The sequence below is a fragment of the Ambystoma mexicanum genome, chromosome 10 (assembly GCF_040938575.1).
Source record: "Ambystoma mexicanum isolate Mex_15411 chromosome 10, UKY_AmexF1_1, whole genome shotgun sequence".
In the NCBI taxonomy this organism is placed as follows: Eukaryota; Metazoa; Chordata; class Amphibia; order Caudata; family Ambystomatidae; genus Ambystoma; species Ambystoma mexicanum.
The window spans coordinates 71,482,952-71,507,476 of record NC_090932.1 but is presented as its reverse complement, the minus strand read 5'-3'; the positions used below and the strand labels follow the sequence as shown (position 1 = coordinate 71,507,476).

The 24,525-nt window shown below is 47.0% G+C and overlaps 1 protein-coding gene across 1 annotated transcript in view; it reads left to right on the top strand.

The window, feature by feature from the left end:
* Window positions 1-24,525, top strand: part of LOC138491166 (acetylcholine receptor subunit delta-like) — a 129,873-nt gene that overhangs the window by 37,679 nt on the left and 67,669 nt on the right. The window contains exons 3-5 of the mRNA XM_069617541.1: window positions 14,562-14,606; window positions 16,319-16,428; window positions 21,197-21,352. Coding sequence (XP_069473642.1) covers window positions 14,562-14,606; window positions 16,319-16,428; window positions 21,197-21,352 — 311 coding nt within the window. The remainder of the gene's footprint in view (window positions 1-14,561; window positions 14,607-16,318; window positions 16,429-21,196; window positions 21,353-24,525) is intronic.

The following is a 24,525-nucleotide window of genomic DNA, read 5'->3' as shown; positions in this document are numbered from 1 at the left end:
TTCCTTGCCTGTATTCGCTGGCTGGTCTGCTTCCCCAAGCTGGTCGCCCTGCTCGGCTCCTTGCCTGTAAGCACTGGCTGGTCTGCTTCCCTAAGCAGGTTGCCCTGCACGGCTCCTTGTCTGTATTCACTGGCTGGTCTGCTTCCCCAAGCAGGTCACCCTGTGCAGCTCCTTGCCTGTACTCCCTTGCTGGTCTGCTTCCCCAAGCAGGTCGCCCTGCTCGGTTCCTTGCCTGTATTTACTTGCTGGCCTCTTCCCCAAGCTGGCCGCCCAGCTTGGCTGCTTGTATGTATTCACTAGCTGGCCTGCTTCACCAAGCAGGTTGCCCTGCTCGGCTCATTGCCTGTATTCACTGGCTGGCCTGCTTCACCAAGCAGGTCGCCCTGGTCGGCTCATTGCCTGTAAGCACTGACTGGTCTGCTTCCCTAAGCAGGTCGCCCTGCTCAGCTCTTTGCATATATTCACTGGCTGGTCTGCTTTCCCAAACAGGTCGCACTGTTCAGCTCCTTGCCTGTAAGCTCTGGCTGGTCTGCTTCCCTAAGCAGGTCGCCCTGCTCGGCTGCTTGCCTGTAAGCACTGGCTGGTCTGCTTCCCTAAGCAGGTCGCCCTGCTCAGCTCTTTGCATATACTCATTGGCTGGTCTGCTTTCCCAAGCAGGTCGCTCTGTTCGGCTCATTGCCTGTAAGCTCTGGCTGGTCTGCTTCCCTAAGCAGCTTGCCCTGCTCGGCTCCTTGCATGTATTCATAGGCTGGTATGCTTCCCCAAGCAGGTCGCCCTGCTCGGCTCCTTGCATGTATTCACTGGCTGGTCTGCTTCCTCAAGCAGGAGGCCCTGCTCGGTTCCTTGCATGTATTCACTGGCTGGTCTGCTTCTTCAAGCCGGAGGCCCTGTTCGGCTCCTTGCATGTATTAACTGGCTGGTCTGCTTCACCAAGCAAGTCGCCCTGCTCGGCTCCTTGCCTGTATTCATTGGCTGGCCTGCTTCCCCAAGCAGGCCGCCATGCTCGGCTCCTTGTTTGTATTCACTGGCTGGTTTGATTCCCTAAGCAGGTTGCCCTGCACGGCTCCTTGCCTGTTTTCACTGGCTGGTCTGCTTCCCCAAGCAGGTCACCCTGCGCGGCTCCTTGCCTGTATTCACTGGCTGGTCTGCTTCCCCAAGCAGGTTGCCCTGCTCTGCTACTTGCGTGTACTCCCTTGCTGGTCTGCTTCCCCAAGCAGGTCGCCCTGCTCGGTTCCTTGCCTGTATTTACTTGCTGGCCTCTTCCCCAAGCTGGCCGCCCAGCTTGGCTGCTTGTATCTATTCACTAGCTGGCCTGCTTCACCAAGCAGGTTGCCCTGCTTGGCTCCTTGCCTGTATTCACTGGCTGGCCTGCTTCACCAAGCAGGTCGCCCTGCTCGGCTCATTCGTGTAAGCACTGGCTGGTCTGCTTCCCTAAACAGGTCGCCCTGCTCAGCTCTTTGCATATACTCACTGGCTGGTCTGCTTTCCCAAGCAGGTCGCTCTGTTCGGCTCATTACCTGTAAGCTCTGGCTGGTCTGCTTCCCTAAGCAGCTTGCCCTGCTCGGCTCCTTGCATGTATTCACTGGCTGGTCTGCTTCCTCAAGCAGGAGGCCCTGCGCGGCTCCTTGCATGTATTCACTGGCTGGTCTGCTTCCCCAAGCAGGTCTCCCTGCTCGGTTCCTTGCCTGTATTTTCTTGCTGGCCTCACCACCAAGCTGGTCGCCCAGCTTGGCTGCTTGTATGTATTCACTGGCTTGCCTGCTTCACCAAGCAGGTCGCCCTGCTCGGCTCCTTGCCTGTAAGCACTGGCTGGTCTGCTTCCCCAAGCAGGTCGCCCTGCTCGGCTCCTTGCCTGTAAGCACTGGCTGGTCCATTTCCCCAAGCAGGCCCCCCTGCTCGGCTCCTTGCCTGTAAGCACTGGCTGGTCCACTTCCCCAAGCAGGGCATCCTGCTCGGCTCCTTGCATGTATTCACTGGCTGGTCTGCTTCACCAAGCAGGTCACCCTGCTTGATGTGTGCACTCACTGGCTGATCTGCTTCCCCAAGCAGGTCGCCCTGTTCAAACTGTGCACTCACTGGCTGATCTGCTTCCTCAAACAGGTTACCCTGTTCGGCTCCTTGAATGAATTCACTGGCTGGTCTGCTTTTCTCAAACAGTTTACCCTGTTCGGCTCCTTGCATGTATTCACTTGCTGGTCTGTTTCCTCAAACAGGTCGGCCTGTTTGGCTCCTTGCCTGTAAGCACTGGCTGGTCTACTTCCCCAAGCAGGTCGCCTGCTGGGCTCCTCTCCTGTATTCACTGGCTGATCTGCTTCCCCAAGCAGGTTACCATGTGTGGCTCCTTGAATGAATTCACTGGCTGGTCTGCTTTTCTCAAACAGGTTACCCTGTTCGGCTCCTTGCATGTATTCACTGGCTGGTCTGCTTCCTCAAACAAGTCGGCCTGTTTGGCTCCTTGCCTGTAAGCACTGGCTGGTCTGCTTCCCCAAGCAGGTTGCCTGCTCGGCTCCTCTCCTGTATTCACTGGCTGATCTGCTTCCCCAAGCAGGTCACCCTGCTCGAAGTGTGCGCTCACTGGCTGATCTGCTTCCTCAAACAGGTTACCCTGTTCGGCTCCTTGAATGAATTCACTGGCTGGTCTGCTTTTTTCAAACAGGTTACCCTGTTCGGCTCCTTGCATGTATTCACTGGCTGGTCTGCTTCCTCAAACAAGTCGGCCTGTTTGGCTCCTTGCCTGTAAGCACTGGCTGGTCTGCTTCCCCAAGCAGGTCGCCTGCTCGGCTCCTCTCCTGTATTCACTGGCTGATCTGCTTCCTCAAACAGGTTACCCTGTTCGGCTCCTTGAATGAATTCACTGGCTGGTCTGCTTTTTTCAAACAGGTTACCCTGTTCGGCTCCTCTCCTTTATTCACTGGCTGGTCTGCTTCCCCAAGCATGTCACCCTGCGTGGCTCCTTGCCTGTATTCACTGGCTGGTCTGCTTCCCCAAGCAGGTCATACTGCTCAGTTCCTTGCCTGTATTCGCTGGCTGGTCTGCTTCCCCAAGCTGGTCGCCCTGCTCGGCTCCTTGCCTGTAAGCACTGGCTGGTCTGCTTCCCTAAGCAGGTTGCCCTGCACGGCTCCTTGTCTGTATTCACTGGCTGGTCTGCTTCCCCAAGCAGGTCACCCTGTGCAGCTCCTTGCCTGTACTCCCTTGCTGGTCTGCTTCCCCAAGCAGGTCGCCCTGCTCGGTTCCTTGCCTGTATTTACTTGCTGGCCTCTTCCCCAAGCTGGCCGCCCAGCTTGGCTGCTTGTATGTATTCACTAGCTGGCCTGCTTCACCAAGCAGGTTGCCCTGCTCGGCTCATTGCCTGTATTCACTGGCTGGCCTGCTTCACCAAGCAGGTCGCCCTGGTCGGCTCATTGCCTGTAAGCACTGACTGGTCTGCTTCCCTAAGCAGGTCGCCCTGCTCAGCTCTTTGCATATATTCACTGGCTGGTCTGCTTTCCCAAACAGGTCGCACTGTTCAGCTCCTTGCCTGTAAGCTCTGGCTGGTCTGCTTCCCTAAGCAGGTCGCCCTGCTCGGCTGCTTGCCTGTAAGCACTGGCTGGTCTGCTTCCCTAAGCAGGTCGCCCTGCTCAGCTCTTTGCATATACTCATTGGCTGGTCTGCTTTCCCAAGCAGGTCGCTCTGTTCGGCTCATTGCCTGTAAGCTCTGGCTGGTCTGCTTCCCTAAGCAGCTTGCCCTGCTCGGCTCCTTGCATGTATTCATAGGCTGGTATGCTTCCCCAAGCAGGTCGCCCTGCTCGGTTCCTTGCCTGTAATTTCTTGCTGGCCTCTTCCCCAAGCTGGTCGGTCAGCTTGGCTGCTTGTATGTATTCACTGGCTGGCCTGCTTCACCAAGCAGGTCGCCCTGCTCAGCTCATTGCCTGTAAGCACTGGCTGGTCTGTTTCCCTAAGCAAGTCGCCCTGCTCGGCTCCTTGCCTGTATGCACTGGCTGGTCCACTTCCCCAAGCAGGTCACCCTGCTCGACGTGTGCATTCACTGGCTGATCTGCTCCTCAAACAGGTTACCCGTTTTGATTCCTTGCATGTATTCACTGGCTGGTCTGTTTCCTCGAACAGGTCACCCTGTTCGGCTCCTTGCCTGTAAGGACTGGTTGGTCTGCTTCCCCAAGCACGTCGACCTGCTCGGCTCCTTGCCTGTATTCACTGGATGGTCTGCTTCCCCAAGCAGGTCACCCTGCTGGGCTCCTTGCCTGTATTCACTGGCTGCTCTTCTTCCCCAAGCAGGTCGCCCTGCTGGGCTCCTTGCCTGTATTCAATAGCTGGTCTGCTTGCCCTGCTGGCCTCCTTGCCTGTATTCACTGGCTCGTCTGCATCCCCAAGCAGGTCGCCCTGCTGGGCTCCTTGCCTGTGTTCACTAGCTGGTCTGCTTCCCCAAGCAGGTTGCCCTGCTCGCCTCCTTGCCTGTATTCACTGGCTGGTCTGCATCCCTGGTCTGGTCGCCCTGCTCGGCTACTTGTGTGTACTCCCTGACTGCTCTGCTTCCCCAAGCAGGTTGCCCTGTTCGGTTCCTTGACTGTCCTCAGTGGCTGGTGGCTGCTCCATTGTGTTTTTAGAAGGCTGCCATTTTATGGTCAGGGAACAAGGTATTGTTTCCCGCAGGTCCCTAGCAAAATGGCCACAGCCTTCAACTGTTAAAGCATCGTCTTACCTGCATTATAGCTGCCGGGCAACCCCCTGCACTGTTTTTTTCACTAAGGCTGCAAGAGTAGCTCCAGCAACCCCCTGCGCCACAGTCCTCCTTCAGTTGAGTGAAGCCATCATTGTGCCATCCTCCTTGACTTAGTGGTGCTGCCTGCACGGCCAGATTATTCACAGCTAGACTGCAAGCTGGAGATATGCCACTGGGCTTTGCCGCAGTAAAATATTATCGAACCAATAAAAGAGCATTGTGCACAAGTTGAGCACAACCTTGACTTGTGCTGACTCTGGCTTAAGTCTGACAACTCCTTTTAACTACATCTGCAAGCTTTTCAGGGAGGTTTATTCCATTGGCTAACACTGGCTTATGATCGTGTTCCCAGAACTTCATCTAAAAACACTATAGGTGCGATAACCAGACTTATGGGATCTGCTGGAGAGGTCCTCACCACTGACAAGGACATTAATCTGACATTCAAGAGCTAATAACACATCATTATCATTATCATTATTATACATTAACACCAATGCTTGCTCAGATGAGAACTTGACGACATACTTTGATGGCATTGACCACCCGCGACTCCCAGAAGAGGTACGCTTGGCTCTTGACCTACCCCAGAACACAGAGGAGGTTATTGCTGCCATAGCGGCACTAGCATCTGATAATGAACTGGTATTGGATGGCTTAGGAGTTGAATTCTATAAGGGGCACAAACAAACCCTGGTGCTGCAGATACTCCATTTATGTGAAGAATCATTGGAGACGGTGAGCTGCCACCATCACTGAAGGAAGCTATCATTATTGTGCTATTAAAACTGAACACACCGGCTAATGGTGTGTCCTGATATCGGCCATTATCCTTGATAAATGTTGATGAAAAAATCTTTGCCAAAATCCTGCCCAACCAGACCCCTGCCCTACATGACAAAACTAGGGCATTCTCACCAATCGGGATTCATTTTGACCCAATCTACCGCATTACATTTGAGGCGGCTCTTTTGTATTATATTGCAAATAAACCTATGGGCTAAAGCAGTGGCAGCCCTACTCGATGCCGAAAAGGCATTCGATTCGGTATACTGGAAATATCTATTTGCGGTCCTAAGCCATTTTAGCTTCACTCATTATTTTCTCAACTCTGTACGTCTCCTGTATACTCACCCCAGAGCAAGGGTCCACACCAATAATACGATATCTTGGCATAAACAGTTGAGGAGGGGGATGAGGCAGCTTGCCTACTTTGCCTGTTGCTATTTGTGCTTGTGATAGAGCCACTATCAGCCTTGAAAGAGGTGAAACATGGCCATAGGAATATTCACATAGTGGGACCACCGCAGGTGATCTCGTTGTATGCAGATGAGACATTACTGTATGTTAGAAATCCTAAGTTCAATATCGGGCCCATTATGCAAGATGTGCACAATTTCACTAAATATTCTGGATATGAAATCAACAGGACCAAATGGGAGCTGTTTCCCCTTACTGAAGCCACTAGACCAATGCCAGACTTAAAGGGTTCAACTGGGTGCCTACTCAATTTAAATATCTAGGAATTAAGGTCGCTAGAATGCTGCAATCACTCTATGTTGACAATTATGCTGAACACGTACTCCACCTATGACAGAAACTGAGGGTGTGGTCTGGCATCCCCTTGTCGATGTATGATCGCCTTTCACTCTTAAAAATGAGAGTTTTGTGGCATGGAAGGGGATTTTTCAAAACACTGAGATCTGTGGCAATGGTCCTTCTCTGGGGAACGAGTGGGGCTTGGATCAGTTGGGTGAAACTGACGGACCCATACGAGAAGGGGGGAATAACTGCACCTGATTTTGAACTGTACTACCTCGTTGCTCAAGCACAATTTGCCAGTTATTGGTATTCCTCTTCCACAACAGTGGTACATTTACCACTGGAGCACTACGGGGCGGCAATTATTAATTTGAAGTCAGTTATTTTCTGTGACTGATACGTGGACTCCTGTACCTATGACCCAGTGCGCACCACAGTGAACTCCTGGTCTACAGTCTTCCATAGGGCGGGTCTAACAATATTGTATGAGAGAAGGATTCATCGGATTCATCTATCGCCGGTATTGTGGGCTACTTTGACTCACTCAGCAGTACTTCCCCACATCACCAAGCTGCGCATCTGCATTCACCAGCAAAATGGCTGCGCTGGCTCCTGTGAACACCATGGCCTCAAAACTGCATACACTGAGGGAGCTTACCAGTGTGTTCTTACATATACAAAAGAAATGGAGTGAAAAAGCAGCGCTGCTTTGCTGCCAGCCGAAAGTCCCCATTGAAAAGGGGGTATTTTACCTTAAAATGATGCTGTTCTGATGCTATTTTTATATGTTCTTCCTCAAACTACTGTTAGTAATAAGGCCCTGCCATGCCATGCCCGTTCATATCCCCATTGTGCTTCAGCTAAACCAAGCATGACCCCTGAAAGACAGGCTCTGTCAAACCAAATCTGAGAAAAATCAGCAAAGAAACTTTGTTAAGAAGCAGCATACAATCTTCTTAGGGTAAGCTTGTTAGGTTTATTGGAACAACACAGGATACCTTCACAAGCAGTTATACAGTTCTTAGTAAAGTTACATAAGGACAAAAACACTGGCAGCCCATCACCCAGGCAAGAGGTTCACCAACTGACCAGGGCTGGAACCTTCACTCACACATTCCAAACTCAGACATCAACACTCCACATGACATCACAACATTCCTGCTCACCCAGGCAAGAAATATACAACACATCTCCCCCCCTTTACATCAACACACTACACACACTAAGCACTACACACAACACATCTCCCCTCCTTGCACTTATCCACAACATGCAAAACACCACGGGACACACCTCCACTCATACCAACATACCCCATCCACACAGACTCGTATGACCAGGGCAGGCACACTGCATGTGCTCAAACATTCTGACTCTCATCTTATCCCAGTGCACTGGCCAGGCACACCAAGACCAACAACTAAATACAGGCACACTCTGGACCCTGAAAGATGGAGCGAGTCTTCAATAGGCAAGCAGTGCAGCCAGGAACAACAGCCTGCGCGCAATAAAAGAAAAACATTGGTGGCACACAACCACAAGATAGAAGTACATGTGTGACCTTTCATGCCCATCAGCAACAGACATGCTCCAACAAACACCGGGGGCGCTACCACCCGCACACGTACCTCTTAACCCATGTGTGACTATAATAACGGTCACACCCCAACGAACTGGGGGCACTACCGCCCAACATAATAGCTATAACTCAAGCAGGACTGTACTCACAGTCGCACCTTGTCTGGATGGAGTTACTACCACTCAGAATAGCTATTAACCCTGCATGACTATATAAACACAGTCACGCCCTCATTGTAATGGTGGCGCTACCACCATGCACAAATATACGTGGCCTCACCATGCATCTCAATTATTGCATACACTTCCACACAGAAGTGGTGGCGCTACCACCACAATCCAACCATTACCGTTAACCCATGTATGCCCCTACCACAGACGCACCCATACCATACTTAAAATAATGCACAACCCACCTCAGCATATGGTAGAACAAACATGTCGGCTAGGCACATTCACCATCAGCCAAACTATGCTCCTAACATGTATAAAAACACCATCCACAACCAGGATAGAAGGCACTCACACCACTCCCATCCATACCCAACCATACATCATATAACACAAAATGCAGATTACATTGCATTGTTCTTCACATTTGCATTGACATATTTCTCAAACACCATATATCCTTTCATGAAGATTAAACAATATAACTTCCAAAAACATTAGATGCAATAAATCCATTCCAAAACCTAAACTAAAAAGTCCATGTCACGTCTGGAGGACCTAAAAGCTGCAAGTCCTCAACCAGTTAGCACTAGATTCCTCACATGCCCTAGCTCACCCAACATCAACCAGCTATTGTTGGTACTTATGTTTAAAAATACTAAAAGTCCATGCCAACTCATGTGGGCGTAAGCTGAAAATCCTCAAAAGAATGTTAGAAACTAAGGATTAGGAGCTAAGGACTTTACACTATAGCCACATCCTACCCAAACCATCCATACTCCAAAATCCTCAAATGGGTTATTGTAAAAGCAACAAAGCATTCACTGCACACGATAAATAACAAACTTAGATATATTGCCGTAATGCCTCACAATATGAATAAACATTTTGTAGTTACTGCAGCACATTAACCCAAACTCATGAACTAGACTCCTGTAAAATATAATACCCACATTTTACCAATACAAATAGAAAATGAAATGGTAAAGGATACATATTAATTTTCCTGAATACAAAAATCACTGTCTTGCCAAGCTCCACCCGACTCCGATCTGTCCAACGCTGTATACTGGTCTCCTCTTCACCATTGCAGGGACTGACAATATGTATTCCTTCCTCCTTCACCGTAGTTGTCATGTCTGTCCCACGTCAGATACCAGGAACCAGACACTCCTCACGCACCATCCAACAATTCCAGTCCATGACTTCACTTGTCCTCCGACAGCACCCTTATTGTCCAAACCAACGCTCGATTCATAGGCGCACTCAAATGCATCCTCCTGTGCTCAACTCGCCCGCGGCTCTATGGCATATCTTCATACTTCTGATTATGGGTAAGTAACTCTTGCACAGTCTATGGGCGCAGGTTGCGGGACAGATTTCCCTTATAATGGTGGGGCTCTCGACTTCTTATTGGGGACACGCCATCCTTCCACTTAGGGGCTCGCTCTATCCCCATTTCCCCGCCCTGGGTTATGGGCCTTACTTGGTGTGGGGCAGTGTTGTCCTTCTCAGTCCTCCTGCACCCCCCGCAGCAGGTTCACCAGCTTTCCTTGCGCAGATTCTTTGGAAGATCCCACCCTCGTCGCCATTGTTAAGAAGCAGCATACAATCTTCTTAGGGTATGTTTGTTAGGTTTATTGGAACAACACAGGATACCTTCACAAGCAGTTATACAGTTCTTAGTAAAGTTACATAAGGACATAAACACTGGCAGCCCATCACCCAGGCAGGAGGTTCACCAACTGACCAGGGCTGGAACCTTCACTCACACATCCCAGCACTCAGACATCAACACTCCACATGACATCACAACATTCCTGCTCACCCAGGCAAGACATATACAACACACTTCATTTCCCGCCGCACGGAAAAAGCTTCACTTTCAAGTTACAAAGTGTCAATGATCAGTAATTCAAAGAAGCTCCGGCTCTAGGCTATGTCAATTTCAATGCATAGGTGGTTCAAATAAACTACTACCCACAATAAAATAACTATGGCTGCAAAACAGTGTGGGAATCCAGATGGAAAGTCAAAAACCGAACTTGAAAGCAAAGTGCGAGCAGCTTGCACCACATGTGTAGAAATGGGCTTTGCAAACTAAAGAAGAAAAATGTTTGTTTGAGAGTACTATATTGAACAAAAACTTCTTCTTGCCTAACAATGTGAAAGGGGATTGTGCTGTGAAAATACATGGATGAGATGGTTTTATTCTGCAGGTTTCTTCCAATTCAAGGCAAAAATGAATAGAATTAAATCAAACTTCAGTGGCTGCATGGGGGGAGGAATCAGCCCAATACAGGTTTCTGCAGAGAGGACGACAAACAAAACGGGCCCTCTCAGTAGATACTACTACCCCAGTGATAATTACTATGTTGGACAGAATCTAGTCTGGGCTGAGCCCTCTACAATGGAATTTCCAGGACACGGATGTGCGAAGTGGAGAAGGGGCAATAAACCTTCAATGAAGCTGGAAAAACCCCATCTTCCCTCTGGAGGAAGTGACAGTTGGTGGTAGCTGAAAAGAAAAAAATGGGCCAGTGTAGGACAAAGGATACCCATTTGTTTCAAAAGACTATTTTATTAAGAAACTTTGAAGACTGTTATCTTTACAACAGGACTGCAAAAATGTAAAAATGTAGTAGTTTAACTGTGATTTTTGTGGCTTTCAAATAAGAGCTCTTGGCTGTCAAAAGCATGTATGGGACATGAACACCAGAAGAATGTGAATCAAGGGGAAAGGACACATGATGGAATGTTAACAATTAACAGAAATGGGACCCAAGATAGTATGTACGCACGTGTAAAGTCCCAGAATGTTAGGCTGAACATTTCACACTGAAAATGACCAAAGATTATTAAACGTACAAAATAGTGTCTCACAGATTGCAGAGTTGGACTGCAATGGTCTGCATAGAATATGTAACCTGTTTATGTAATTTGCTAAGAGACTTCAACTGTATAAATGTACCATTTGTGGCAAAATCGGAATTTAGCTAAAGTAACTAGGGAGGTTTTGAACATTGTAAAACTCACATCATAAATCTGACATCCTGCCCTTGAAATCCAACCAGCTGAGAGCGAGGCGGGGACTAGCACCCATGACTAATTCCGTGGTTTAGAGGTGTGTTTAGCTAAGCCTGCCCAGCCATATACTTCTATGATATCACTATGCATTATAAATAAGAGTCCATGACAGGACTCTAGAAACACACTGTTCCTGAATTTCCTGCTGCTCCGTTTCTGATTTCTGCATTCATCCTGTCAGATTGCAGACCCTACTGCAAGGCCAAAGCATTGCTGATCCTATTCCCAGCAAGGCAATTGATCCGGAATCAACCCACTAATCTCTCATTAAAAAGGGGAAAGCTGTGGTACCTTTTGCATCCTGAAATCAGACCGGCTTGCAGCCCACTTACTGCTTGCCCACTAACTGCATCCAGCAGTACCTCTGCCATCCAGTGACCCGAATTGCCCAGCTGTTCACTACCCGGTGACCAGACCTTGCCCAGCTGACTTTTGCCAGGTGCACCGCCGTGTGGTGACCAGACCCTGTTGACTGTCCAAAAATCCCAAAACGAAAAAGTGGACTGTGAGTATAATGCCCACCCCACAGAAACACCTAGCCTATCTTGTCTTGCCTTTGTCCTTATCCCACTCTCTAAATAGTCATATTTATACCCTGGTAACTCGTTGAAACTGTTAGAATTATCCTCGTATCCTGCCCTTAATGTTAAAGTGCTAGCGCCATCTCTTTTGAATTTTGTCTGGTGTAAATTATAAGCCCTTAGTTATATTTGGAGTGATCAAACTAATTTTCATGTATTTTATTGTTGGGGTTGAGCCCTGGGGTGACAAGGTTCACCTCGCGAATCAAACTTGGAGCTTACTGTGCTCCTCCTTAACAATATAGCCTAGATAATTTAGTGTAAGTAACATTTTCCTTTCTTTCAAAACCGATTTTCTCACTTTTAACTGCTCTATTTTCCTAAAAACAAACCTCACTCTACCGGCCAAATCTCTCTCAATTCACCAGCTAGAGACCTATTTTCACCTCTATATTGTCCGTGTGATATATATCTTTCCCCCAGCCCAAATCAGAGTATTTCACCCATTTTTGTTAAAAACAGTTTGGGTAATTTAAAGTGGGAATTGAGAAAATTTCAAGTTTTCCAACGTGGCATTTGGCTGCAGCATGCTCTAAAAGTTCCACTCATTTTCGAATTGTATGCCTTTTGCTGATCCATTGCCTTGTGATTGCCAGTGATATAACATACATGCTATTGTGATAAAACATATGTATATTATAATTTAACCACACATTAATTAATTATTTGTAAAATTCAAGTGTTATTTTAGGCCTTTGCTAAAGATTTAAAGTTGGTTCTTGCCTCTTATTCTGCGCAGGGAGGTCGGATTTTGAATTCTGCCTCTTATCCCTGACTGCCTACTCTTTCTTTCTATCCACTCAGAATTTGATTATTTGTGGGTTGAGGGAACATTGCAGAGGGAAACCTTAACTTGGGTGCTATCTATCCTAATCCCAAAAGCGCTCCTATTCACGTGTGCTTTGTATATGTTCTAGGAGAAGGTTAACCAAGCGCATTGATTTCATTTTTATTGTAATTATCACCCCATTGGTGATTGCTGCCCCATATTAAAATTGTATGATTTCTTTGAATTTTAAAAATAAATAAAATATTGTATTTTCACCAACCGGCCTGGTTCCTGGTCCATTGTGACCTGGGGTATTTGAAAGAGGCTGTGTTATATGAGTTGTGTACCATCTCAAACTGAATCCACATAAAATAAAGAGAAAGGCATATCAATTGAGCGCTACATCCTAGGCTGAGACCAAGGTGTGTGTCGCCTGATTGAAATCCTTACCAGTTTTGCCCCAACCTTCGATGAGGACGTGCGGCGTTCGTGAGATGAGAGAGAACAACTGTCATTGGGAGACTTATTTCCAGAGGGTAGTTTTATATCACTGCGTGACTTTACAACCAAATTGGGGAACAATCCTACAAGGATATTGCACTATTACTGCTTGAGAGCAGCCATTTAGAAAAAGTGGCCTTCCTTTCCACAAGAGCCAGAGTAACACTCTTGCATGGAAGCAATAGTGGCAGGCGGGCGGGACACCAGGCATATGACTTCTAGACTTTACAACATTATGCAGATGAATCAGCCATCTACAGTGGGTGTGCACTCCAAGTGGGAGCACGACCTGGGACTTGACATATCTGATGTGCAATGGAGGAGGTGCGCTCTGTTCACAAAGGAGGTGTCAATGAATGTTAGACACAGGCTGATTCAGATTAAGATCCTCAATCGTTTGAACCATATGCCAGCCAAGATTTCACAGTTCTCCCCTGGTGTAGTGATGCCTGTCCGAAATACAGGACTTCGACCACAAATGTCATTCATATGTTCTGAGAAGGCCCCTCTATGGCACAGTTTTGGCACCAGGTAGCTGGGTTATAGTAGATATCACTGAGAGCCCGCCAACCATGTCCCTGATTAAATATCTCCAAGCTCATATTGGGAGGTTCTCTATAGTAATCCAATGATCTTTTAATGTGGTCTGTTTAATAGCTAAAAAATGTATACTCGGATCCTGGAAGTCTAAGTTTTCCCCAACTTGCTCACATTGCTTAAGAGAGTTGGTATAAGTTAGTGAGAGGGAGGAGACTTCTATCACTCTGGTGACTCCAATCTGTAGGCCCAAGGATATCTGGGCTAATTCCAGACGTATTTGGCAAAGACGGTGTACCTGGATGAGGATGGCAAGAGGTGTTCTTATTGGGGTTCTCTCATAGGGTCAGAGTGCAAAGAGGGAGGGCCTGCGACTAAAAGTCTTTGTGCCGCTGTATATGTCAAACCACTGTATGATGATGCTAGGCCTGCCTGTGAATTTGAAAGTGACACTGTTGTTACCTGCCATTGTTTCAAAACAAAGTTAAAAAAACAAAACACTATAGGCAGAACTGTGAAGTACTTTGCTGAACTCTGTGTGACTTCTACAGAAGTCACTGCCCTCAAAAACTCTACCCTAAAAAGCTACTCCCTTGTAACATAATGCATTCTCATTCATTCTAAAGCTATTAAAAGAATATATTTTAATATATGTGCAGTGTATGTATTCTCTTATTACGTGCAGCTACATTATACCCTGTTCCCATTTTCCAACCTGCTCCACTTTTGAGAGTAGAATCTTGCCTGCTCATCCCAGCGTACCCCACGCAGAGTCAGGCCATACACCTATGAGGCGGAACTTTCCTGAACCCTACATGAAGGGTCCATGAAACTCCATCCAACATCAATGTATTGTGAAATCCAACAAAACAAATATTTTTTTCTTTTTCTGGATCACCAATTTCTTGATTACTTAAAAAATGTACTCTTGGTGCATACCAGGTGATGACTGGTTGTCGTGTTTTTTTCTTTCTTGCTTTTCTTGTATACATGCAAGGCTGTGTTAAGTCTTCTTACGGTGTGCTGACCTCCAGAGTTGGTGGTGATGATATCATGTCTTTGTGTCTTATCCTTGCAGAAAGAGGCTGATGAGACCCTCACGACCAACTTGTGGATTGAACACGTAAGTTGATGCAGGGATTCTAGATTTCTATAGAAGATGGTTGTCGGTTGTTGTCAAGGGCACTCACTCATGGGCAATGGAACATTTATTTTTTTTCTTGGCGAATTCCAAATGGTACATACATCAATGCATGTCCATGGTACTGAGTGAAGCAGAGGTCATCGGTCACCTGGGTTTCATGGTCAAGCCTGAGCATGTAGCTATACAGAAAAGGATTTCAGCATCCCCATTTCATTGCTATTGCTATTTTCTATTATTGACAATTTTTCCAAGCATTTAAACCGGAAGCCACAGTTTCCTCCTCTGCTCTCGACTCTGCCAAACGTGACTTCTATCTCCTTCTCTCTCATTTTATCTCAATCCTCTCAATCTAGGCACCTCTGAAAATCTCTCAACTCAATTCTCTCTCCTCCTAAACCCTCCTCCGTCCGCCAAACGTGACTTCTATCTCCTTCTTTCTCATTTTATCTCAATCCTCTCAATCTAGGCACCTCTGAAAATCTCTCAACTCAATTCTCTCTCCTCCTAAACCCTCCTCCGTCTGCCAAACGTGACTTCTATCTCCTTCTTTCTCATTTTATCTCAATCCTCTCAATCTAGGCACCTCTGAAAATCTCTCAACTCAATTCTCTCTCCTCCTAAACCCTCCTCCGTCTCCTCTACTCTTTTTGCAAACGGTCTAGCTCTCTACTTTGCTTCAAACATTTCCAACATTAAAAATACCCTCGTAAATTACTTTCTATCCCCCATCCGCTCACTTTTCTCCACCACTTTTAACCTCCTCTTCTCTGACATTGTCTTCCTTTGCCCCCACTAACGTGGATGAAATTCTTGAGCCTCTCCTCAAGGCTAACCCTTCATGTACTCCCATCAACCCTCTATCCTCAGACATAGTGATACTCATTGCTCCCAATGTTCCATATCTTACATCCCTCTTCATTTCCTCTCTTGACAGGGCCACTTTTCCGTCATCCTACTAGTCGGCTACTGTCATCCCTATCCTTAAGAAACCTGGCCTAGATCCCAACTGTCCCACCAGCCATTGTCCTGTCCCTCTTCTACCTCACTATTGCAAAATCCTAGCTAGTGTAGTTTTAAACCGACTCACTGAGTTCCTTGACACACACAATCTTTTGGATCCTCTTCAGTCTGGCTTTCAACCTTTGCACTCTACTGAGTTAGTTCAACTCAATGTCAGCAACTAGATCTCTTCTGCTTGTTATGCTAACCATGTATCTATCCTTATTCTTCTCGACCTCTCATTCAATACCATCAAACATTACCATCAACCATTCTGACCTTCTCTCAACACCATCTTTCCTAGGCATCAGGGATAATGCCCTCGCTTGGTTTGCTTCATATCTCACCACCAGACACTTCCAGGTGTCTTAGAACAGCCTTACCTCCCCACTCTCCTGCTACGGCTTATCCTATCATCTCTTTGCTGATGATACTCAGATCTTCTTCTCCTTTCCCTCCTTGTCTGACAAGCTACGGTCAAACATTTCTGTCTCTCTGCTATCAAATACTGGATTATATATCGCTCATGCTCAAATCCACTTTGACTTAAGTTCTGGTGAGAGCATATGGATGAAGTGTTTGTCTTTGTCTCTCCCAGGGCTGGTGAGAACATGTGGGTGAAGTCTTTGTCTTTGTCTCTCCCAGGGCTGGTGAGAGCATGTGGATAAAGTGTTTCTCTTTGTCTCACCCAGGGCTGGTATGACACAAGGCTGTCCTGGAACAAGACCGAGTTTTACAACATTGATATAATCCGTCTCCCCGCCGACATGGTTTGGCAGCCCAAGATCATCCTGGAGAACAAGTAAGAGGAAAGGACGACCCCGAGAGTCTGAGTGTGTAAGTGCATGAGTGAGTGCAAGTGAATGGTTACACGTGAGTTGAGTGTTTCAGAGAGTTGGTTGAGTAAGTGAGCGAGTGATTGTTAGTTTGAGTAAGTGAGTGCATGAGGGCAAGTGAATGATTTCACACAAATGAGTTGAGTGTGTGAGTGAGTGCATGAGGGTAAGTGGATGAATGCTTGTGAGTGAGTGTGTGAGTATGTTGAAGAGCAGCAGCAAGTGGCTTTTGATTATGAGTGATTGTTTGAGTGAATAGTGAGTAGGAAGGTGTCTACAGCACATGCTTAAATGGTGACTGTAGCAGTTGACTGTTGATCTTCCAATTTTGTGACAGCGTCTAAAAGCAGAGGACGCAAATTGAACTCTAATCCTTCATTCAGAATTCATGGGTATGACATGTTGCACCTTGCCGCACCACCTGTCTGATCCACCCCTTTATCTACACACATGCGTGCACCCCCTGCACATCAAGAATCCATCCTACTGCAGTAAGCACACTCAAGTGTGATATGAGATGTTCAGCCAAATCTAGGGCAGGGGAAAGATAAAGAGAGTGCCCTCAATTTCACCCCAGTGAGATCAACCCACACTGCTGTCAGGAAAGTATCATCCCAGGACTATTCCTACATTTTGAAGAATTATCAGCGAGTCAGAGACTTCCTTTCCAGGTGACACTGAAGATCACATGAAATGACAATGCTGAGAACACCCTGCATGTTCAAGTCAATATTCAGGTCCTTATGAAGCAGAAAGGACATTCTTTATTGAAACCAGGATGGAGTCAACGCTTGGAGTGGAGGGGACGAGCCTAGAATTTAAAACTAAGGCCGCATTTGTTGACATACTCAACCAACGCATCCAGTCTACACCAAGATCCAATTGGCAACTGCTAGGTAGGATGGTGAGAATTAGGTCCAGCAGGCAACCAAAGTCCCTGATGGGAAGGCAAACAGCTGTGAGTGGTCGCATGTGTTGTGCTCTTTCCAACCCACCAGGCTTTAAGAGTTATTAGTACCCGACGAAGGACAATCCGATTGTTACAAATTATCTGATTGGCCCTCGCTGGGTCGTTACCTGGCCGGGAAAGACTCACCTGAAGTGCTCCATTCGGAGTGCTCAGTCCCGCAGAGTTTGTTTCCTTTCTTCCCCGGCCGAGATGAAATGGGAGAAGAGACTACATGTAGTCCATCTGCCACATTCCATGGTGGCCATTTTCTTTCTTTACTTTTTTTCACTCTTTTTAATGGCCACCATGGACAGAGAGAAAGGGCAACGTGTAGTCCCTTCTCTTCAATCCATGGCGGCCATTTTATTAGATTTTTTTTTCGAGTTTCAAAATGGTTTCCACGCCATTTCACAACTTGAGAAAAATTGCTATTATTACCCTGGTATGACATGTCGGAGTACTAATAGCAATAGAATCCTTGGAGGGGCATTACCTAACCAGTAATGCCCCCCTCCTCAGGTTCTATTGCTTTAATGGCCCATTGATAACTTTGCCTAGTTCCTGAAAGTGCCCCTCAGAGTTGGTTCCAGTGGGCGTGCAGTGTCGTTTTTGGATCATTTCCTATTCTTTACCATCCCTCAAATGAAGTGCAGGGAAGATGGGAGAAGGTATTATCAAGGCAGTCAGGCCGCACATACTCACATCACCCATGCAAAAAATAGCCCTCCTATCACCACCTTACTGCACAACTGCCTTCCAATCCCTAGTACTGCTGCACCTGGACAGGACGCGCACACTCCTCTCAAGCCTATCTACTTCAACCCTTGCTTTACTCAGAGCCATGCAGCATACTACTGCAAGCCAAATTGCAGGTGAAGAATAGTTTGATCATCTTTCTCCCAGTCTAAGGCGGCTACACCGCTAAGGATACCCGTCTGGATCATCTCAAAGACAGCCTGCATTGCAGTCAAGCACCTAGCTAGAAAGCTAGCCATTTCCAGGCTGTCAACACAATACCAGAAACCGCACTATCGTGTGACTGCAAACCAACACATGCCGGAAGGAGAAACCCAGAGAAACAGGCCTCCTCCTGGGGTGGGTCTATATTGTCAGACAGCATCCAACCAGACATTCATAAGGCGTCAAACACTGCTACTGTTCAGAAAGTTCTTCATCTAGCACTTGAAACACTAGAGCACCAGCCACCAAACTAGAACACTAGCCATCATCATCCACAGGGTCCAACTTGCCCACGCTCAAATCCCTCTTATCATGTACACCACTCGGTTCCATGTTTAAAAATTGGTAAGGCAGGCGCTCTGTTACCAGTCATTAGCTTCTCCTCCAAACGCACATTTTCATGACTCCATAAATCTTCAGGGAGGCTGAGTTTCTTTGCTGTTTCAGGCCTGTCTTAATTTCTTTTTCAGGTGTGGCTAGTTAATTGACTCGGAGGATTCTGGCACTTGTATTTTTCGCACTTGATTTTACTGGCAGGTGACTGGAAACAACTCCCTCCATAGCACAAATTTTCCCCTTGATGGGGGGTGGGGAAAGGCATGTTTGTGGCTCTACACTGTAAGGCATGATGGCCCTGCTGCTGCTGCCTTTGAGCCCGGGACTCGTGGAACAATGCTTAAAATTGGTAATGCAGGCGCTCTGTTGCCAGTCATTAGCTTCTCCTCCAAACGCACGTGAGAAAAATACAAGTACCAGAATCCTCAGAGCTAATTAACTTGCCACACCTGAAAAAGAAATGAAGACACGCCTGAAAAAACAAAGAAACTCAGCCTCCCTTAAGATTGATGGAGTCATGAAAACGTGCATTTGGAGGAGAGGCTAATGACTGGCAACAGAGCGCCTGCCTTACATCTTTAAACACCACTCGGTTCCGTCTAAGTTTTCCTTCTTGATGCACCATGCCTACATACATGCATTCTTTTGCTTTCTCCATAGTGTATTCCTGTACAAATCAGACCTTACGCCACCAATATTGCAGTTAATTCACTCACTGTTGCATTACCTGAATCTGTGTTACCCTCATTTTACCTTCAAAATATGAAGAGCATTAATTAAGCAATAAGATGGGGTGGACATTACTGATTCAGATAATGCCCCGACCCCATAGTTACAGGCTTGACTGAGGCAAGGGCCTTAATGCAGGCCTCGAGGCATTACCTGAAGCGGTAATGCCCCCCCACCGAGGGGCTTATTGGTATTAGTATGCAGCCCCTAAAACCGTGGTACTAATATTGTCTTTTTTAGGAGCAACTGAAAAAATAAAAGAAAATGGCCGCCATGAAACAGAGAGAAGGGCCTATATGTAATGCCTTCTCCCTTTCCATGGTGGCCATTGAAAAATGAAGAAAAAAGTAGACAAAAGGAATGGCCGCACCATGGAACGGGGAGAAGGGTCTATACGTAGTACCTAGGAAAGAGGGCATGTATTGCTACGTGCCAACCCTTAGTGCACTCCAGGTGGAGTTCAATCCCAAAATCATTAATGTTGCAGGCATGCAGGGTCTAATGCCGGTCCCACTGCTTGCTGTTCAAAGTTTTGCATATTGTTATAAGGTTTTATATTAGGATTTCGAAGTGCAAATGTTCAATGGAATTTGAGATAGGTGTATAACATCTAGTTAATTGTTAGTATGACAACCAGTTGTGTGTCATGCACTTAATTCAGTTCACAAGATGTAACAATCAATTCATTCATACAATGATTTACAACATTTGAAAAATCAGAAGACCCTAAACGGGTTATTTTAATCAACCAAGGTGTACATTCTTGATAAACATAACCAAGGTCCAAAACATAGTTGGTTTGTCTCAAAGGATTTGTTTTAGTACACTCTCAATTGTAAGACTTTTGTTTCACCCATAAATTTGCAAAGTCCATTTTTCTTGTATGCGTTAATAACAAAATAACATAATATAATAAAGTTCTTTGGTTCAAAGTCACCAATCCAAAGTAGCATCAGGGGATTTCAGTGTATTGCCAAAGTGTTTCGGACTTTACAACAGTCCATCTTCTGGGCCAATGATACAATTTGTTTCCAAAAATTCTATAAGTTCGTGATCTATACGTAGTACCGTCACACTTTCCATGGCGGCCAGTGAAAACCTAACACAACTCACAACTTAAAAAACACAATATTATTGTCCCGGTCTAATAGCAATAACCCCCTCACGGGGTGGGGGCTTCAGATAATGCCCGAGTGTCTGTATTAAGACCCTCACTTTGCTCAGGCCTGTAACTATGGGCCTCAGGCTACACATAGTCCCTTCTCCTTTTCCATGGTGGCCATTCAAAAAACAAGAAAAAAGTAAACAAACAAGATGGCCACCAGGGAATGGGGAGAAGGGACTACATATAGTCTCTTCTCCCTTTCAATGGAGGCCAGGACACGTCTGCGACCGGCCTGAGAAAGGCGCTGTCAGTTGATACCAACCAGCGAGGGCCAATGAGCTTGCTTGCTGCAAGCTCATTGTCCCTCCCCGGTTATTAACGATGAATGCGGCTGAATGGTTAACAACTGCGGAACTAGTAAACCTGGGTTCTGATCTAAACTTTGTTGGTTTTCCAAAATTGTGTGACCAGAGCAATCTAGCGCACTTCCTGTACTGCACATGCCAAAGCTCGTGTTGCTCAAACACAGGCCAACCGCAGTATTAAGTACAACAAGTACAACTAATCTAAAAGTATACATTGGGAAATGTCACCAGTTGTGTTTAAAAACGGGGAATATGTTCACAAGGAAAGACTGTTCTCTTTTGTTACCCAGCAACGATGGTCTCTTTGAGGTGGCGTACTACTGCAACGTGCTGGTCTACGAATCCGGCTACGTCTACTGGCTCCCGCCCGCCATCTTCCGCAGCACGTGCCCCATCAATGTCAACTACTTCCCTTTCGATTGGCAGAACTGCTCACTGAAGTTCAGGTGAGGCGCTGTGGCTCGTGGTGAAACAGGGGTTATAGTTCAGCAAATGCACCACTAAGCACTATAGTGCAGGATAGGTGGTATTGGACGGAGAAACATACTCACGATTTGAGCCATGAAGACCACAGAGTTATTTTGGTAATCGAGGCCAAAAAGAGGATCTCCGATAATTTTTTAAAAATAATTTACTTATAAAAGTTTTTTTTAAATTTCAAACTGCACCCAAGGGATACTGAAGCTATTATAGGGTATTCCAGCTGTTGTTATTCTGTGTCGTGCATTAATATTTTCACACTGCGAGCATGGCGGCTGGGGGTTGCAGGGCGAGGGGTGGTTTGCCAAGTGCAGAGTGCTGAGTGGGTGTGTGCTAGGAGACAGTTCGCGTGGCTGCTGTGTATGTTTGCTGGGTGCAATGTGGAATGAAGGATTGTGCTGATTGGCTGATGGGAAGGTCAGTTACTAGAGGCCAAGGGTCAGAGTCTCAAAACGTGTTTGGGCACATCTGATGGGATGCACGCGCGCATCCCCTGTACTTGCACCAGTATATGGTGGGCATAATTCAAAGAGGGCACCTTAGAGGCACACATTCAAACGCCCATTTTTACCCCTCGGTGCAATGGTGGAAATCAGAGTGTGCTCCTTCGCATTTTAAGGTGCACTCCAAGTTCTCAAATGGGAAGCACATTAAACTGTTCAGAAAGCAATTCCATTCCTCTGTGCCTGTTGGAACAGGGACAGAGGGATGCAGAATTCATGACAGGGGCATTTCTGACCCTGTAATGCATTGTTTTTAAAGTGGGACAAAAGTGGCACGTGCCATTGAGGTCCCATTTACATGTCTGTCCCTCAAACAGGGAGAGACATGCTGTTATCTATTTCAGCATTTGTCATTGTCAAAGGCACTCACACCACCACTGTGAATGTTGGAAGCCTGTCATACATTAGTGCCGGGACAGAGGTATGCAAGGGGGCTGCAGTTCAACAGCCCCCCCCTCACGAAACCACCCCACACCCCCGCTGCACCCGGCATCTGAGAAAAGTGCATAGTCTGTGCTATATTTAGATGCCCTTATGTCAATGGCCACTTGGTGGCTTGTGTCCCCATTGAGATCACTCAGGGCCAGACATTGGGCCTCATTATGAGGTGGGCGGTAAGGGATTACCGGCACCGGTAAGGGCACCGGTGCCGGTAATCCCCTAACGCCCTACTACGAGGTCCCTTAGCGGGTCCCTTCCTTAATGCCTGGTTCTACCAGGCATTATGGAAGGGAACCGTTAAGGGACTTCAGAGCTAATAACGGTACCGCAATTTGTGGTACCGTTATTAGCACCTTCCCATTGAGCCCTATGGGGGCTGAAATGGGAATGGGGAATGGCTTTTTCAATGGGGACTTACCGGTCCCGCAAAGGTCGGAATAGACTGGTAAGTCCCCATTGAACGGGACCGGACACGGTACCAGTATTGGAGGTAGTCATGGTGCTAATAGCGCCATGACTACCTCCAACCTCGTAATGAGGCCCATTCTCCTGACTCTTTGTGGTTATTAGGGTCGATTGTGCTGACACGCCATTTGCTTACATGTGAGGTTGAAAGGGGTGTCCCAGGCTACCCTTGTGAACCAGGTATGAGGGCGCTGGTACAAATCTGAGGTGCACGAAGCATCTCCTGATTTGCCCCATTATAAGCATACGTGAATCAGGCCCAATCATGCCGACGTCATGCACATGGCATGAATGGTACTTTGTAAATACCGGGTGTATCTGAAAGACACTGCATGCACATTTCTCTCATACATATCGACAGTCAATACCCTGAAAATGTGACACTCTATCATTCGGCGGATCAATAAGGGCTAGTGGCAGCTCTCCTGCCACCTGGTTGGGTAGTTTGCACTCCCAAAATAACATGCGGCCCTGGGCAGGCCAGTCGGAGCTGCCAGGAAGGACGCAGTTAGCCTCTGCTCCATGGCAGCAATAGGGGAGAATTCATGCCCTGCTGTTTACTGACCGTTTCCCTCACACTGGTGCCAACCCCGCCACCAGGCCCTGCAATCATTGGGTGGTTTTGGAAACCAGGCTCATTGGTTGCCAATACTCCCAGGGCCCCCATGTATACTGAAGCCTTGTGCTCAGAGAAGGGCTGGTCATATGTGTTGACATTGCGTCTGGATAGAGTTGTGAATGCTAGCATGTCCACACTTGGATAGTATCGTAAATATTAGCATGTCCACACTTGGATGGAATGGTGAACATTGGACTGCGTCACGTCTGGATAGAGTTGTGAATGCTGGCATGTCCACGCTTGGATGGAGTGGTGAACATTGGACTGCGTCGCGTCTGGATAGAGTTGTGAATGCTGGCATGTCCACACTTGGATAGAATTGTGAATGTCGGCATGTCCACACTTGGGTAGAATGGGAACATTAGCCTGCGTCGCATCTAGATAGGTTTTCATTGAAGGATAGCATACCCGCACCTAGATGAAACCCGAATGTTAGCATGTGCCACACTTAGAACTGTGAACACCAGCCTGCGCCACTCCTAGATAACATTATGAATGTTAGCATGGCCACACCTAGATATAACTGCGCCTGGGGACCAATTCTGTTGGTGACGGTGCGCGGTACAAATACCTTTAACATTTAACATCCGACGGGGCATCTTTAGGGGTGGTCACAGGTCTGAGTTGTCAACCTTATCATTGCAACTCTGCCATGAGATCCCAAGCTTTCAGCTGAGCTGCCTCCTAAGTGGATCGCACCAATGGAATGAGAGGTACAGGGCCGCGGTTTTGTGCCTCCCCAGGCACCATCCAGCAAGAACCAGAGAGTCATTGTTGGAACATTACCCAAAGGCAGTGGCATTATTTGGAGGCCACAAATAGCTGCTACTGCGCACCCTCGATTCATCTACTTTTGTCCTTGTATCTGCTTCTGTACGATTTTGAAGGTACTTGTTAGTTTCACTGTTATTGTTATATCACTTACTCCGATTTCATCTGGGTCAAATGTTCTTGATTTTTGCTTTCTGTGAAGGAGCCATAGTCAAAGGTCGCTTTGTGACGTCACTTCCTGTAGTGTCATGAGGGGTGAAAGGGTCTGCAATGTCACTTGCCTATCCCTATGCATTTCCTAGTAACACAATGTCAAATTCCTCCAAAGGTAGGAAGAGCC